General features: G+C 40.5%; 1 protein-coding gene across 1 annotated transcript in view; it reads left to right on the plus strand.

Moving 5' to 3' along the window:
- ALK (ALK receptor tyrosine kinase) overlaps positions 1 to 18,542 on the plus strand; it is a 301,959-nt gene that overhangs the window by 77,791 nt on the left and 205,626 nt on the right. Inside the window, exons 2-3 of the mRNA XM_056486982.1 lie at positions 2,966 to 3,085; positions 13,717 to 13,878. Coding sequence (XP_056342957.1) covers positions 2,966 to 3,085; positions 13,717 to 13,878 — 282 coding nt within the window. The remainder of the gene's footprint in view (positions 1 to 2,965; positions 3,086 to 13,716; positions 13,879 to 18,542) is intronic.

The raw sequence follows: 18,542 nt of genomic DNA on the forward strand, positions 1-18,542 counted from the left end.
AAACAGAAATGTCAAATGTTCTCTTCAGGTGCATGTTTCTTGCTGTGATGGAGCACCTAGGGCCAGGATTTGGTGCTGGATATATCTCCAGGCAGGAATATCAAAGAAACCTCTCTTGTACCTCACCATACATCTGGCAATTAAAAATGGAGTTGTCAGCTTCCAGTTGCCAATCCATTAATTTATTTTTAAAGGTTAGGGTTACTTTTGACAAGTGACAGAGTACCCTGCTCCAAATAACTGGCATTGGAGGTTAGCATATCTAAAAAGAAGGAGACAAATTTTCTCAGTGCCTTTTGGATTAAATTGAATAATTTTGGAGAGGGGAAAACCCCTTTATTTTGTAAAAGGGCTAGAGTGTGGTCTAAGTTTGCATTATTCTTGCCACACAAGAAGCATTTATTTAGCTGGAATGGTCTCCTATTATGATCTTTCTCCATATAAAATGCCCTGAAGGTGGAAGAGGAAAGGTCTCTCCTTTTCTAGCCTAAAGCTGATGTTTAAATCAAATCATTCTTCACTGTGAAGAGTGGCCTCTTGGCTATACAAAAAGCTTTTACCCAGCATCTTTCACAGAAGATAACTTAATTGGGAAAGATTCATAACTTCTGATACAATCTTCTTGTCTTCAAGTTCAGACCAATAGCCTAAGCAAATCATTTGAGATGAAGCTCCAAAATTAACCCCAAAGAATATGGGATAAAATAGTTCTAAGGTTAAAATGAATTGAACTGAATCCATTCCATTCTTTAAAAATAGAGGAAAAACTTTCAATTTTTTTGTGTTATCTCTTATTGACCTCTTGCTGCTGAGAGGATGTTCAGGTACCTGGACTGCCTTGTCTTCTCTGCTCAGATGTTCAATCTTATTTTTTATCTCAATTTACTGTACATATTGGTTCCAGAGGGAGCATTTCCACTTAGCTGGGGCTGGTAGGCAGGATTTCTGAAGGAAGCAACATGGAGAGGCATTTTTTGGAATGTGAGAAATGCCAGGGAATGTGGAGTAGTGCAGCTGCTTGCTGTGGTGCTGATTCCCATGGTAGTGATTCCCAGGTAAGGCTGGTCAGGGTAGCTGAAGAGATTTAAGTTCTGTGACTGAAGCATTAGGGAGAGAAATGCACCTCAGTGACTTTCTGATTGTTTTGCTGTGGGAACAGAGGTGGGAAGCAGGTCAGTTTTTAAGGTTTTCATGAAGTTTTCAAAGGATTGCAGCACAAGGTCTTGGCTCTCTGGTAGCACTAAATGAGTGACATCTGCATGCAATGTGTCTGTTTGGGGTAAAGGAGACCCAGAGTCCTTACCTGGGGGAGATCTATGATCTAGGATCAGGATATTAAATCTTGCCCTCTTTTGAAGAGTCACTGGGTACAGATGTTATATAACAGGGACATTGATATTGGTCAGACATCTCACATGAGGCAAAACACACATGGGTTTGAAAACCAGCTTATTTCAGGGGCTCATTTTTTATCAACATGCTTCTTTTATTTATTATTTTGTAGTAGCATCAAAATGAAGCACACTTGTAGGGAAAAAAAAAATCTGCTTTTAGCAGCTATTATAACTGTTGTAATGAAACCTGACATTACTGTCCACAACCAGCTTTATCAGGGGCTGCTGGAAGATGTATCTTGATGCTAGGGAGGAAAAGCCAATATAAAGATTACTCCATGGTTACCTATCACTTCATCAATGACAGCTGCAGGCAGAACACCAGGTTTGCTACCTCCCTTCACAAATCTGTGCAGCCACATTCTAGACAGCAATAGGGAGTATTTAGTTATGCCACTTTAACTTAGCATAGAGACCAGGTTTAATTGAGCCATTAGGGATATTCAATTTTTGCCACTCAAGAATGTCTCACAATACAGCATTAAGTCCATTTTTATCTTGAGGATTATTGCTCTAAGCAAGGAGTTATTGGTACAGCTCTTACATAAGAGCTTTTTGCTTTTCTCTTGGTTGTGCTATACCACTCTTGTGGTTACCAGAGTGTGCTAAAAATGAGATTGCACTGAGAGCAAGATAGGACACAACTAACACCAGGTGTTTAAGCTTCTGACAAGTCCCTCTGAAATTTTCCAACTTTTCTTTAGTGGAAGCAGAAAGTAGAATTTTTTATAAAATCAAAGTAGGGTTTTCCCCAAGACTTCAGCCATTTACTTCGTTTACTATTATCCTCTTAATTGTGCCATTTTTTATGGCTTCTGTAGAGAAATCAGAAATCCAGAGGTTTGGGATTTTTCTCCATCAAGCAAATCTTTCAAACACAAGTTTTTCCTGCCTGTATTCCTACACTTTTAAATGCTACCTTTTTCTGAGGATACCAAAAAATGAGACCAAGATCCTGACATCTTCAGAAAACCCAACTTAAACATTCACAGGGAAAATTTGTACTTCCAAAGCTTGCAGAATCCCACTTTGCTCATTGATCTTGTGTGTTGTTTCAGATACTGTTTTTTTCTCTTTACACCTCTAATGTCATCATGGTCTTGCAGAGTTAGTGCAGGTTTGTTCAGAACTTGCCTGTTCTGGCTTGCTGAAGTATTTGAATCACAAAAAGCATCTTTGAGATGCATTGGGTTGTTGAACACAAGTTGGGTACATGTTTGCCTGTTCTGTGTACAAGATCTCTTTATGTTTGCAGAACTTAAAATAAAAAAAAAACAAAACAAAACAAAAAAACAAACAAAAACAAACAAATTGGGGGACTGAAAGGTCAAAAAGAACTTAGTGTGACAAATTTTCCAGATGATTTTCCACTGTAAAGCAATGACTCTCCTGTGTCCCTGTGCATGCATATATCAGGAAGGAAGAATCAACCAAGAAGTAGTTGAACATTGGTGCTTATTGCATATGTTCAATAAAGCTGCTTAAGTTCTCTGCCCTTGATGTGCAGCATGCAAACAGCTACATCATACCTAATGGGCTTTTCTTTCTTGGCTTCCTTCTTTTTATAAAAGGTCTGAGCCCTTTGGATCACACAGCAAGGAGCCCTTCTCTTCCTCCTGGTTACTCTGCTTGGAACTTGACCTGGGTGATGAGAGATACATCCCCTTTCTTCTCCCACAGAGGACGACACAGTGAGTAGCATGAATATATTATCCTCAAGAAGCTGCAACTCCCTGCTTAAGGTTTTGGTGTAATACTGGAGTAAAGCAGCACAAGTCAAATGTTTAATGGTAAAATATCCATACTGGCAGCATCTGAGGGCACTGGTAAGCCTTAGTGCCCCTGATCAGCTGTCCCTGGGACTTCCCCCACCATGCCCAAGGGCCCAGGAGTCCCATTTCAGCCCAGCCCAGCCTGAGATCCTTGCCATCTCTATGGAGGTGACTGGGCTTCCCCAGCCTGCCCTGCTCCCTCAAAAACAAGGGCCCAGACTGTAATATTTGAGTGGTATGTTGAAATTCACCAATATTACAAAGAGAGGGGCTGGGTACTGAGCATTTTGCTTTCCATCCCCTTTTCTAACACCCATCCCTTCCAAAATCTGGGAATGTGCTTTCATCTGTTCTCTGGTATGACCTATCCATGGCCATTCCACTGTGAAGCACCATGGCCATAGTTAGGGCTGGACTGCACAAGGCAATATCTAACATGCAATCCAGAAAGTGACTGCAGGAGAATATATCTACTATATATCTACTACCAGTCTCTATGCAGGGAGATAAGGTGCTGAGAGGCTAATAAGATTTACTCACCCCAAGCCTGTAATTATCTGCTTGAGGGAAAAGTTTGACCTACCTATATGAAGGAGCCCCATATTTCTTCAAATTTATGTTGCAGCCTTTTATGTGTGCAATATATATTCTTTCCACTGGCATACAATATCTGCTCCTAGCTGTTGTATCTGCTTGAGTGATGAGGACACACCAATTTCATTTTGGAAGCAACAGTAGTACAATCTTTTTTCCCTTACTTGGTTTTCTCAGAAGTTGCAAGAATGATTTTTAATTTATCCTTTATTACTTCCTCCTAAACTCTTTCAGTTCCACAGTAATACTATTCTAAGAGAAGGCTTTGTTCTTAAAACCTAAGAGCACTGATTCCATCTGACAGCATCACATGGAGATAAATGTACTGCATCTCAGCAGAAATGATTTATGATGATTTTAGCTGATTGCACAAGACCAAATCCTACCATGTTCCAACCATCTGTTTTGCAAGGAAAGGCAGGAATTTGATGAGGTGTTACACAAAATACAATATTCACTCAGGACAACTCTAAACTGCTTTCTCCCTCAGCAAATGTAATTTAGGACATGCACCTTGAGATTTCTGGGGAATCTTGAGGAGAGGCAGGAATAATTTGCTTTTTCTAGCTTTCCAATTTGACATTTACAAAAATTTAAATTTAAGGGTAGTAGCCTTAAATTAAATTAAATTAAATTAAGTTTAAGGGTAGTAGCCCTGGAAGGCACACATTTCAGGCTGGAATACCCCATAGCATCCTTCCTGCCACTTGAGATTTGCAGCTCACAGAGGACTGATGTGTATGTGCAGCAGAGCCTGTAGGCATAGCCCAAGACCAAGAGGACACTTCTGAAAACTTCTATTCCTCTGCATACCTTCAGCTTACAGCCACTGGCATGTTTATTAGTAAACTTCCCAGGGAGCTGGATTTCTGTTCAGAGCTGCTCTGTCCATGGCAGAGCTCCTTTCAGTGGTTGGTTACTGGCCCTGGATCTACTTGGCTCTGTGGAGGTCATGAAGGACTCAGCAGAGTGAAGAAGAAGACAAAGTTAGACCATTCAATCTCTAGGCAAGTATTCTTTCCCAGGACCCAGCATTCTGATTAGTAATTAATCCAAAATCACACAATAAATCATAAGCAGAAATAAAACTCAGCAGCCTTTTACTGCTAGTGATTTTTTTCTGTTTTGTCTAGAGATTTTTTTAGATTTGTCTCAATCCAAGCATTGGTTATGCATCATTCATCTCAGAGATGCAAAATCCACATGCTTTTCAGAAAATAAAGAGTAAAAATCACATGTGAAGTCAAAATTATATGGGAATTCAACCTGTGAGGCAGGAAGAGACTTTAAATCTCCAGATTTTTTATATCCTTTTCTGTTCATGAGGTACACTCAGACTGTTTCCTGTGGCTAGAACAAATTTTAATACATTCTGCATATGTGGACTTATGGTAGCATATTAATCTCCCATTTGCAGATCTGATGGATCTCTGTCCTGAGGCTTACATGATTAACTGCACCCAGCCACATATTTCATTTCTTGTCCTGGCTGGTTGAATGTTAATTTTCTCTTCTGTACAGGTATTCTATAAGAAATCAATTGTCCCCTACATAAAATCTCATAAGCTTGTGTAATAGGGGTTCCAGATGACAGCTGCCCCTCCAGACCTTCATGCAGTTAACCCATCCCTCTCTGCCCCATCTCTCCATCTCCCTGGGCCAGCAAACATCCTGGCACCTGATCCTGGCAGGGTGTGGTGGCCACTGTGGAAAGTACTATTGACTGGAGCAAAAATCAAATGCAATTCAACCCACCTAAACTCTGAAAGAAGAACACATTTCATGGGAATAACAGGCCTGAGGTTGCCATGCTGGATGTTGGAGCTGGCTTTCTCTTTTTAACAGCTCTTATATTACTGTGCTGGCTTTGTGTGTCTTTGCCACATTGGCCAGTAGCAACTGAACTCCTTGGTTGCTCTGAATCAGCACTGGGCAAAGTACTGAAGTGCCTCCCTCAGGTTATGTAGTTTACAGATTTTTTTTTTTTTTTTTGCCATCCTAAAATTTAGGAAATAGTAGTGTTTGGATGGCAAAGTCAACTGGGACTAAAACTCAGGATGAGAGCAAATGTGCTACCTAGTCACTATTGCACTTAAAAACATCTAGAAAAGGTGAGTTCAGCAGAGGAGGAACACACACCTACAAGAATGCATAATTATTCACAGCTTTGATTTAATAGGTCCTAAAAGCCTAATCCACAGGATGGCCTCTATTAACAACTTATTAATAATTTCACTCAGCTCTGTGTCTTCAGAAAACTAATTTGACAGGGTTGTTGGGGGTTTTTTAACACTTTCTAATGGAATGTCGTCTGTGATGAGTTCCTAATTTCCTGAATTTGGTTTGCTGACTAAAAAAATAAAAATGCATTGAACTAATTTTACTGTGGGATAATTTGGGGTCATTCTTGCTTTGTGTTTGATGCTCAGTGGCATGGCAGATGCTCAGCAAGGTGTCAGATGATTAATTTTTTTCCCTGGTAGGTCATAGGCACTGTTTCATTCATGTCAGCTGGGTACCAGATAGACACTACTGCCAGGAAACTCAGTGAGTCTGAACACTGAATGAAAGGGAAGATGGAGAGGAAGAGGGCACCAAGCAGATGAATTCATGTCACAGTTAGCATCCCATGACTACTTGTTTGATAATTCTACAACAAATCCTCTACTGACATGTTCAGAATGATAAAGCTGTTGTGATTCTTGGCTCAGCACGGCACAGTGAGATGTATGGATACAAACTAATTGTTACAGCAAGATCCTGTTCAGAGGTGAGATAAAGTCAGGAGAGGGACAAGGAGAATGCTACTTCATTGCAAAGGAAAACTGAACCAATGCTTTCTTAGTAAAGATAGTGGGAAAGTGATGTGTCATCTTAATTCAAGCACATCCTTTTTTGCAATCTTACAAGTATTGAAACGTTCTTTGGAAATATGAATGGAATAGGGCAAGGCTTCAATTAACAGCAGTTACTCACACCACACTAATAGAATTGCTCCACAGAAAACAGCAGATGCTGTGACCCCATATACATTCACAGGAATTCTTGTTTAACAGTTAGATGGTTTTTTGGCTATGTGCAGTGGTGCTGAAATCCAAAAGGAAGAAAGTCAGGAAGCACAGCATCTGCCTAGCTAAACCAAAGGCTGTGTTAAGCAAGAAGGAAGAAAAAATCTTATCAGGGAGAAATTTTAATTTTCTTTTCCTTATATCATCTTTCATCTGCAGATAATACGTCTATGACAGCTCAATATTTTTCAATAATAAAATAACACACAGTAAGACAACAAATGTCTTTTCTCCCCATCTCTCAAGTATTCATTTTCTCTAGAGATCTTTTGAAATTCATGCAAGAGGTTCCTTGTATGAATTGACAAAATATGACAGTTCATCCAACTACTGTTTTGTGCCAACTGGAGCATATTTTCTAACAACTGCTGTTAGTCAGTACTTCTTTTTTTTTTGGCCAGAACTGGCATTTGAAATGCACTTTCATGTATTGTTTTTTTGCTGCAAGCATGGGAGACTTGGTGGACAAATATTTCTTGTGTGGAGAATGAGGTCTGACACTTCTTGGAGCAGGAGGAATGAAAACGAGAGCTGTTGCTAGTTGTTCTCCCAACACCCGTTCCTCACACCTCTCTCTGTAGCTGTCTTGAAAGACTGTGCTTATAATTGATTGATGAAGGAGTCCTGGCCCTTTCTTTGTAGTTTGATTTTCACTGAACAAAGCAGCTGTCAGAGATTTTGGTGATTCAGTCCCTGGTGTACGCTGTGGGGCTGGGTGGATATAAAGTAGATGCTGTCATTTTTATGATTCTCTTAACAAATAAATGAATAGCTGCATTATTGCTGTTTTCTCTAAGCAGTGGCCCATCCATCGTGGCTCACTCCCCAGAGAATTAATTTAAATGCATCTGGCATGAGGAGAGCTCTGGGTTCCACAAGAAGAAAGGCAGCTTGCACCTGGAATCCAGGTCCAAGCACCCTACCCAGGATGTTGCTGGGATAAGTTTTTTCTCCAGAATGCAGTCTAATCTTAAAGGCCCTTCCAAAGGAAACCTGAGTGGTTTTCCTTCAAGGTGGGCATCAAAAGGATGAGCAGTGGTGGTGCTGCCTTGACCCTGCCCAGCAGCCCCCACTCTGGAGGGCTGGGGAGAAACTGGCCCCACTGAACTCCTCCTTGCAGGCAGAGAGCTCTGAGAGCCCTTGCAGCCCTGGCAGGGTACAGCAGCAGCCCTGACAGTCATTTCAAGGTCAGGGCATGGTGCTCAGAGAGCTGCTGGTGCCCAGGAAGGACACAGAGAGCGATAAGCCAACTTGTGCTAAGTAGCTGGAAATTAAGAGGAGGTCCCTGGTGAGCACAGGCTGTGTCTCAGGGCAGGGAGAGGAGCTGCCCTGGTGCCCAGCTCATCTCTGCTGCACTTGCAGGCGACTGAGGCTCAGCAGAGGGGTGGACCCCAAAGCTGTGCTGATCAGAGCAGTGCTGTGGGCTCCTCAAGTGCCTCCCCACATCCCCTGTCAGGCCAGGCTGCTGCTCTCAGCTTGTCAGCCCAAGGAGCAGAAGGGGATTGTTGGCACAGGCATTTGCTAAAGGCAGCATGACCCAGAGTGCCTGGCAGGGAGACACGTGCCATAAGCATCCCTTAAAATGTGCAGTTTGCCCTTCCTCAGGGCTAGACAATGGAAGGAAAGAGGTGAAATTGTCTCTTCAGCCTTGCTTGCTCAGCAGGAACAAGGCAGTTAAGCCCTGCAATTGTTTTTGCTCTTGAATTTGTGTGCCTGCCAACACCTTTTCCCTTTTCCTTTTTGCTGTGCCCCTCCATCCTGTGGTAGATTCCCTTATTTTAAATTCCAGCTGTAACTCCAGTTGCAAAGGTAAAATATAGCACCAGGAATTCATTTGCAAGAAGTTTCACCTCTTTTTTGTGCCACTAGGGCAATGCTTCCTTCCAAGGATCTGGCCTCTATTTAGGTCCTCCTGGGTGTTCAGCAGGTGGGTAAGCTGACAGCCAGGGAGCAAAGTGTCTCCAAATTATATTCTATTTTCAGGGAGAAATACTTATTGCTGCAGGCTTCTTTGTGGCACCCCACATGTGCACCCTGGTTTGGTGAATAGAAATTCAGCAAGGCCTGATGAGGCAATTGAAACCCTTAGATTGAATGCCCTGTGCCCTTTTGTACTCAGAGGGAATGGGAAGGCTTTAGGAACTGGCTCTGTCACTAGGATTAATAACTGGAAAATCAATTTGTCATTTCCCTGTCATAAATTAAAAGCTTATAGGCCTTATAACATGAGTAAAATAGAGGTTAGTAGGTATTGATGGAGGTCTCAAAGCTCACTCAGCAGAGCAGATCTCTACTACACAATTTAAATTATGTCTCCTCCACAAGGAATATCTGTCAATATTTGTATTGCAAAAAGACATCCTCTGCAAGAATATTTTCTCTATTTCTACACTGCTGCTGCCATTGTTACTGCTGAAAGAGTTCTTGAGGGAGACTGTGGTCTTGACTTGATGGGTGTGAGTGACCTTTACATTGTGCATTTGTCTGTAGATGTTGTATAAATTAGCCACGTGCAGGCTGATGAGGTGCCAGCAAAGATGTAACTCACTATGCTGGTCCCAGAACAGAGAACTCTCTGCTCCCTTGGCTGTGGCAGAGCCATGAGAAAGCAGCCACACCCTTTCAAAGGTGTGCCCAGCTGGGAGCAATTGAGCAGGAGCGATTTGGAAGAGTCAGCAGACCAGGAGAGAAAAGGACTTTTTAAAGTCAGACGTGTGTAGAACTAGAAAGGAGCAGTCTGAGAGGAAATTAACTGCTGCTAAGATTTTTGTGGTTGAAAGGAGAGGTGGTTTAGACCAAATAAACTTAATCTTTTGTTTGACAGCTGAAGAAAGGATAATCAGAGTAGTTTCTTAACAAGAAGAGGTTTTTAAATCTATCTCTCAATATTAGGTTATTTTTGTTCTAAATAAGGTCTGTTTCTGTGATATGTGTTACACAAAAGATCCAAGATGACCTCAAAGTGGATGATCCATAATTTGACTTGCTGCAATGTAAAATAATGCTTCCCACTGATTACTGTGTTTTGGTGCATTACTTATACTACTATTTTAAGGCATTTGTTTATTAGAAAACTCTAATCAGTTTAATTGAAACAGATGTGCTTGCCAGATATTTTAGTTATCTGTGCACAAATTATTGTTGTTAGGTATGTTGATAAAATATAAATAAATTGAAACACTCACAAGACTCTAACATAATCAGACATACATAGATTCTACTGTCTTTTAATTGAATGGTAGCTTAATTGGCTTTTCAATCTGTGGTTAATATTCTACATCTTTTTGCATACCAAAAGCTGAACTGTTTTATATCTACAGCCTTTCTTAAACAGATTATTATCTTACTTTGATTATAAACATCACTTTTGTTTCTTCTTTAAAGACATAATGATGATGAAATAGACTTCTAACAAATTATCTCTTCTGCTCTCTCCAGCCCAGCAGTTGCAGATAAAAGAGATAGTTGGACAAATAGCTGTTTGTTCTGTTTTGGGGTTTTAAAATTTGTTATTTAAGAAGAGACTTTGCTATTCTTTCTCTATATGGAACTTAAACTCCTGTAGAGCATTTAGGATCTGTAGTGTCAATATAGCTCTGACATAAATGCATGTACTTTGTTTAAATCTCTGTGACATCTCTTTTGGAAAATCATCTGAAGTCACAAAAAATCACCCCACTTTACTGACTAGGCACAGTATTCAATTCCAAAAGCTCTGTATCTAGTCACTTTATATTGGTATAGGGCTTTAAAAAATAACCACTAGAAGTTGTGTTACTTTCAATTGCCTTTCCTGCAGTGTTTAGTTTTTAATTTAAAAAAAAGGCAGAATGGCCTTTATCCAGCTTCCAAAGGCACATGGCTACTGCTTTCTGTGCTTAACTGGGCAAGAAAACAATAAACTTGGTGTAGCCTTTAAATGTTAAGACAAAAGTGAAAAAGGAAAGAGAAACACTGTTTTTTTTATGCAGAGGTGTAAAAAATGGCAGGTGATTTGTGACAGCAATTCAAGTATTATGCGGGTTTTGTATTTGCAAGTATGGCTTATGTGGTCTTGTAATAGCTAACACAACAAGACCAGCTTCTCAGTCACCAAAAAAAAAAAAAAAAAAGCATTGTAGATAATTCTTTTTTTATGAGGTATATTACATTGTCGATAGTGAAGGACATTGTGAAAGAAGGAAAGCCTGAGGGAAGTTAATGTCAGCCTTGGAAGGCTGGATGCTGTTTGCACAGATTTTCCTGTGTTGCATCAGATAGCATTTCTTTGTACTGAATAGAATAATAACACTGAAATTTGTGTCTGATACAGGACTAATTTAAATAAGAGCTTAGAAAAAGTACTGATATTCTGGTGATGTGAGGGGACTATTGAATCATGTAAAAGTTGCAAGTGTGTTTCCACGGAATCACAGAAACTGTCGGATGCATGAGCAGAATAGTCTCCCTCTGTTCCTAGGAGCAACCTGTTGTGAAGGACATTGTGTGACCACAGCAGGCATGTTAGATCATGCCCACTCTCTGTAGGGAAGGGAATGGCATTGCTGCTTGCCTTTTCTTCCTTTACTTTCCCTGTCTGCAGGGGTCACAACACTGGTTGTGACTGGTATTTAATCACATACCCCAATTAAGCTGTACCAGTTGTAGGTCAGAGGCCTGCTGTGTTAAGGGCTCCACAGCTGATTGATAGCTCTCTTTTGAGATGGGCATTCTGGAAAGTGAGACCAAAGTGGGGAGCAGAGCAGCTATGGAGTGCTGGTGGCACCACAATCAGGCAGTCAGGGGGACTGGAGGAGAGAATGAGAGCGCCTTGTGGGTATCCATGAAGGGCCTCTCTGCCTGGGTGAAGAGGGCTAGAGAGCACAAAGGCTTCTGTTCCCAGCAGCTGGGCAGGAGGGGAGAGGAAGCAAGCAGCAAGCTGGAGAAAATGTGAGATTGATGGCGAAGAGAAGTGCACAAAGAATGAAATAGTTGGTTTGAAATTATTGTTCTCGCCATGTGTGGTCCTTGGCCTGGGCTTTCCCATTTGTCATCCAGTGAGTTCCATCAAAAAAATCCTTATATGAGCTGTGTTTCTCCCCTTCATATTTTTTTTGACAGTGCCTTAAAACACATACTGTTCAAGGTGTTCCTTGTGACTAGTAAAGATAATATATGTTCTGTAAAGTATAGTTGAGTGTTTGGTTGCTCTTTTGTCTGTCTGGGCTTAGGTGTAAAGTCCAACAGACTCCTAACACTTCATAGAGTTAAAAAAAATGTTTGATTTGGGTTTTACTGTTTGGGTTTGGTTTTTGTTTTTGTTTTTTTAAGACCATCTAAGGGACTAGAAATAAGTGGTCTGAGGTTTGGATATGATATTGCAGTACTAAACTGCATGAGTATATTCACAGTTCCCTGCTGCCTAAATTGAAGTGTGCTTCATGTATCATGAAATTTATATTGATAACTTAGAGGCCTGAAGAGAGTAGGGGCTTGTGCATTTGGATTTAAGGAAATGTGTGTAATCCTTGTTACTGCTGCTTGTGGTGTAAATAAACTCCTTATGTTATATGGTTTTCCTGGTGTTGTGAAGTATTTAAAGCACTGAGTGGATGATAAAGCACTTGGTTAAGAAAATAAAATATAAACTGGAAAAAAAAAACTCCATTCCTTCCAGCTTGCTGTTAAAAAGGAAAATTAGGTGGGAAAAGTGTAGCAAGAGGGCAAGAGTATTAACCTTCAGATTAGAAAATATTTTATCACCAGGAGAATAGGCTGAACTACATAACTCTGTGCCCACAAAGAAGGAATTAGATGTTCAACAGAGAATGTAATTGAAGTTTAAAAAAATCAGCTAATTCACTAGTGTCGATTCAGATTATTTGTCTCACCTGCAGAGCATGCCAAGACAGAACTACAATGCAGAATACTCCAAGGAGCAGCTGTATTCTTTTTTTCCTTGACTTTTTCAAATGGATCTAGCTTGTTCAGTAACACTGATTTAGTTCTAAAATAATTTCTTTCTCTTACTGAATATTGTGTTGAGTTCTGACAGTGGTGACAAAAGCAAATTATACTGGGCATTTTGGAAAATCTAGGCAATTAAAAGTAAAATCCTTGCAGGTTGTCGCTGCATGTTGTGTTAAGCAGCTTGAGCTGTGGTGTGATGGTAAACTGGACACTGCAAAGTGAATTATAGCTGTACCAGCAGGGTAATGGGTTTCTCTCAAGAAACATCTCAAAAAGAGAAATCTCTGTTGCAGGCAGCTGCTGGCTGTGCTGCCTGGAGGCTGAAATTGTGCAGCAGCAAGTCTGATTGCTGCTGCTTCTGTTGTCTCAGGAAAGAGACAACAGGGGGTCAGAATGTCAGCTCCTGGGGTCCAGTCCCTATGACTTCCAGCACATTCCACATGCCCAGGAGAGATGACTGTCTTTGTAGAGACCTGTGCTCACTGAGTGGGACACGGGTGTGCATCATGTTAGGAGTCTTTGCACGCTAATGGTCCTGGTTGAATTTGAAGCAGCATCCCAGAAAAGATTGGCTTTCTGTCCAATTTCACCCATTGACTAAGCTATTTTCCTTTCAATCCAGATGATGCCTTTCCCCAATTTAGCTTGAGCTGCCCTTTGACCTGTCCTGAAGGGGAATTACTGGCTCTTGGGTATTCCTTTTGATTTGCTGCTGCCTCCATAATGAACCTCCCTGTGCAGCCCAATTCAGACCCATTTTTCCCTGTCTGTTTAGGGAATTCCCCATTTCTTTTTACCTCATTACTGAAAAAAATCAAGCCCTAACTTACTGAAGTATAAAATTAATGTGCATGCACATGTATGTATACCTACCTTTGAGCACAGAAGACACCAGATTTAATTAACCTGGCATGTTTCATGTCCATTTTCTTTTTACAGTATTTGACTGCAGCTTTGAATCTCCTTGTGAGCTGGAGTATTCTTTTACCTCAAAAGATCAGGAAACCCCCAACAACGCCTGGGTCAGACTGAATGCAGAGGAAATCTCACAGCTAAACCTCCCAGGGCTGGAGAGAGATCACTCTGAGGGCACACCCAAAGGTAAGATGAATACGGCTGTGTAATGCCATCAGAAGTGGTTAGTTTTAAAATAAAAACAGCCTTGCTTCCATTCCCTAAAATAACCATAACAGAAAAACCCAAAACCCAGCCCAAACAAAGAAGTCCTCCTGAAGTGCTAAAGACAGCTATAATCCCTTTGCTTCAACAGAGTGAATGAAAAAACAAAGTGACAAACAAAAGGGGGGTCATTCTGTACAGGAGAGATCTGCTTTCACCTAAAGGCAAGCTCTATCATATACCTAGGAAGTGAAGTATCAAATACAGTCTTGTGCAAAATCTGAATTGGGCTGGCCCATGGCATGGATGATATTTGATGAAAACTGTACTATGGTGCCTGTGTTTAAGGTCATTCAGTGTTTGGAAGAGTCTGGCCTTATCTTTGCTCTAGGTCCTGTTAACCACTTGTGTGTTTGCAGACCATTTTAGGCAATATCCTTTTGTCCAGGGCTTAGGTTCTCTGTTTGGTAAGAAAACAAAGGTGGCTTTGTCCTTAATAAAAGAAAAAAGATCCTGTCTCAAAAGAGAGCTAGGAAGTCTCAAAAGATGAGAGTGCAACAGACTATTTTCTTTTCTAAGAAAAAAACGTGGTTTGTTGGAATTCCTTTTTCTGCTTAATGATCATCTCTATGAACTGCAGCGTATTTCTTTAAGACTGTAAGTTGTGAAAAGATTTTTAGGTATTTGTGCTCTTCTAATCCTGGGAAAGCACAAAAATTCTTAACATCCTTTCAGCTGTTAGTGACACCTGCTTGGAACTTTTTTCTGGAAGGTGGAGTTGATAGGAATGGACCTACAAAAATGAAAATGGGGGTGTTAGAGCTACAAACTTTATCCAGGAAAACAGAAGTGTCAGGAAGGACAAGGGATAAATTTCAAGGGATATGGAGCAGTTCCCATAATAAGAAAAGCTAAACAGACAAAGATTCACTATTCAATCTCCAATGGCAGGGGTTAGAGGTCTTTAAAAAGCAGATTGAAGAGTATTGGAAAGCAGCTGTGAAGTTGGTGGGTTCTGGGTTTAAAACAAGCAAGCTGAGACTTTTTTCATGTAGTACCTGAATAAATGGTGCTAATAAAATACATGAATTAATGTTGTGGGGCCAGAGGTGTGCATAAGTTTAAAGAAAGATCAGATGAATTCTTGCAGAATACATTCATCACTGGATGTTTAATTCAATAGTCTGTTTAGAGTCATGAAGCCTCTTACACCAAAGGCTGCAAGTGAAAGGGTCCTTCTCTTAGGCACCAGCACTGGAGACTGAAATTTGGTTTTGTAGAGCTGCAGTCTGACTGCTCCTGACAGTTCTTATGTTCAGGCAAATACTGAGGAAATTTTCTGTGCTGCTTTCATTCATACTCTATTCTCCCATCCATACCAATAGTATAGTACTTTTCCCCAGATAGCCATTATAAATTAACTTTTAAGGCCCATTGATTCATCAGCAGACCAAGTCATTTTGGTGTGGTCTGTGTCATGTGTAAAACAGATGGACCACATTTGTGCTGCATGCAAATATCTTCTAATTTCTGCATCAATGAACATCCACACACATACTGAATTCCTTCCTACAAAGGTACTATTCAGGGAAAGTTTGAGGTAAATCAGAATTTCTGCTTTGTTCTTCTTCTTAAATTCTAGTGGCTTAAATTCAAGGTGGCTGCCCTTGAAATTTAGGAGTTAAAACCTTGTTTTGAATTGGGGAGAAGAGCTGCCATTTTCCTGGAGTCAGGGGAAAAAATGGGGAAAGCCCCCAAGGAAGTAAATGTATTGTTCCAGGTGAAGAGTCTGGCCAGGACCCCATGGTGCTATGTGTTGTCAATGTATGATTCTTTTGGATCCTTTTCAGTGAAGTTATACCTTTGCCTAACTCAGATTTATATACCTATCAAAGCAGAAGAAGGAGGGACTGTTGGCTGGCCTTGCAGCCCAAAACCAAAGATGGTATTGGTTGATGATTTCCAATTGCCTATTGGGTTAAAATTCTATTTCTAAGCCCAAAAGTTGGGGGTTCTCATCTGGAATATAGGCAATTTAGGCTGAATCTTGTGTTCTGCTGTTTTCTTCTATTCTGAGTGGCAGGAACCAGTGTCAAATTGATTGAGTGGATTTAGACTTGTGGGGCATTAGGGTGGATTATTTTGCATGGTTTATTTGCTTGTGTATGTGTGGGCTTGTTTTTTTAAATTAGCAGGCATGCTGGACATAGTGGTGATTTTTTCTCAGTAGATAGTAGGTCTGCAACTCATGGATGACTGTAACTCTTGCGTGTATAAAGACTCATTTGAAAATCAACACTTGGAGCTAGCATCTCTCTATTTTAAATCACTTTAATTACAGCTGTTTGGCACAGATAGTTGTGTGGTCTGTTTCAATCTGAAATAATTAAGCACAGTAGTTCCAACCCCCACTGTTCTCTGCAAATTGTACTTGCAATTATCTCAATCTCATTTCATCTCCTTTGCAGACAGTAATGCACAGAGATAAACAGATAGCTTAACTAGATTTTGGGGTGGTTTAGCTCATCCTTGTCACTTGGTTATCAAGTCATGGCAAGACATTGATAGAGACAAATGCCTCTGGTATGATTCATTAGACTACACATGAGTTTCTGTGAAATGTTCAGTAGAAAATAATTGGTAGATCTCCCAAAGAGACACATTGGAAGAATTTCTGTGTTTTTGCACCTGTCCCAGCAGCATGATACAGCTCAGTGTCAAGAAATCAGAAGCCAGCATGAATTAAGCCTCCTAAAGGAAGAGCTAATTCCTGGTGTCTCAGCATCTGGTTGCAGTCACAGCTGAGCAATCCACTCACTTGGCATGTTCAGCATGTAGTGTCACACAAATCATTGATCTTCTGGATGGGAATAGATGGTGAGGTGGCAGAGTTTGGTATTAAATTATTCATGGTAAAAGATTGAAGGTCTAGTTTCCAAGGCATTGAAAAGGGATGCTTAACCAGTAAATAGTGGCAGGTGAAATTTAGTGCAGGTTGTTTGAATTGAGGTGGTGGGAGACAATCAGAGCTTGGGATATATGCAGACAGATTCTGAGCTGGTTACTGTCACTTAAGCTGACTTAGGGGTGAGAATAGAGCTGTGAAAGCATCACCTCAGTAGCAGTCACAAAATAAATGTGATTTGGGGGCTTACTGGGAAGGGAGTGGAAAGTAGGAACAGTATGCTGTAGTGTAAATGTGTGGGGCAGCTGTATCCAGAACTCAGTCTTCTGTTCTAGATCCCATGCATCAAAACTCTTTTAGTACAGTTGGGAAAGTTTTTAAAAGAATAGAAACCAAGATGATAAAGTATGTAATGACTGTCTTCTAGGAACACTTAAATTGACTAGGGCTACCCTGCCTGCAAGAGGCATCTAAAGGAATACATGCAGGGTTGTATAGAAATCAGAAATTTATAAAATATGTATAAAGGTTTAGAAACTCCCAAGGGTTTGTAAAGCCTGAAAGGATGAGTACAGAAGGAATATTTGATATTTCTTCTAATACAGTATTGAACAGCATCAAGCAAAATTATTAGATGTCAGGTGAAGCTAAGGGAGATCCCTCAGTATTTAACAAACAGTGAAACTGGAACTTTTTTCCAAGGTATTGTTGTTGCTTGAACCTTTTGTGGGTGTGCAAATTTACAGGATATGTGCAGGGAAGAGAAATAGTTTCAGCTACTAAATTCTCTATTGAATCTTTCCTGCTTCAGAAAGTCCTTGTGTGACCAGTCCCTGAAGGCCAGGGGTGGTGAGGGACAATTCTTTGCTTTCCCTGTTCATACATCCTTTCTTCATTTTCTATTTCCAGCTGCCTGTTCTCAGAGCCAAATGTTTAAAGTTAATGTGTCTTTGGTCTGAGAGGGTTGGTGTGGTGGTGTGTTCCCTGCTCACCTCCCAGCCTGGGCTTAGGTTCCCTTTAAAAAATGGTAGAAATGCATTAACAGTTTTAGACCAATTCAGAGAGTCAGAGAACAGTTGCTATTTAAACATTTACAATTATTTGCTCTTCTGCTAAAGCCTTGGGAATGCTATCAAACTATGCAAAAATATCAAGTATTTGGTAGGAAGAACTGCAGGACTGTTTACCTATAGAAATGTAGGTTAGGGAGGCTATCAAGGTTTTGATTTTTAAAGTGTGTGCTAAAATGCTTCCACTCTCCTCCATTCCCCCATCTTGTAAACAGACTAGTGAGTGAGAGAATCATTGGTGTCTGCCAGCTAGGCCCCTGAAGATCTGCTTATTGGATAGAGTTATTCACATTTTCAAGTCTAACTTACATAACTTTCTGCAGGGTCAGAGATTTAAGGCTAAGGTTTCATTGATGTGCTAAAGACTGAGAGGAAAACCTCCACTGTTGGGATCTGATTTGGGCCTATACATGCTGTAATGAGTAGGCAATCCATTGTGGATTACTAGACTTCTTTTAATTCATGAATAAGCAAAAAGATGCTATAAAAAATTCAAGCATTCTGCATCACTGACTGCATTTATTTATTTTGACAAGTGTGATTAATTTTTAATTATTCATGACCCTTCATAGTATATTATACCAGCAAATGCACTGCAGCCTATTGTAATGAAACATGAGGAACTGGAGATCTTGCAACTGCATACAGAGTCCAGGTCTGATCAAATATCA

Source organism: Oenanthe melanoleuca, chromosome 3 (genome assembly GCF_029582105.1).
Source record: "Oenanthe melanoleuca isolate GR-GAL-2019-014 chromosome 3, OMel1.0, whole genome shotgun sequence".
Taxonomy (NCBI): Eukaryota; Metazoa; Chordata; class Aves; order Passeriformes; family Muscicapidae; genus Oenanthe; species Oenanthe melanoleuca.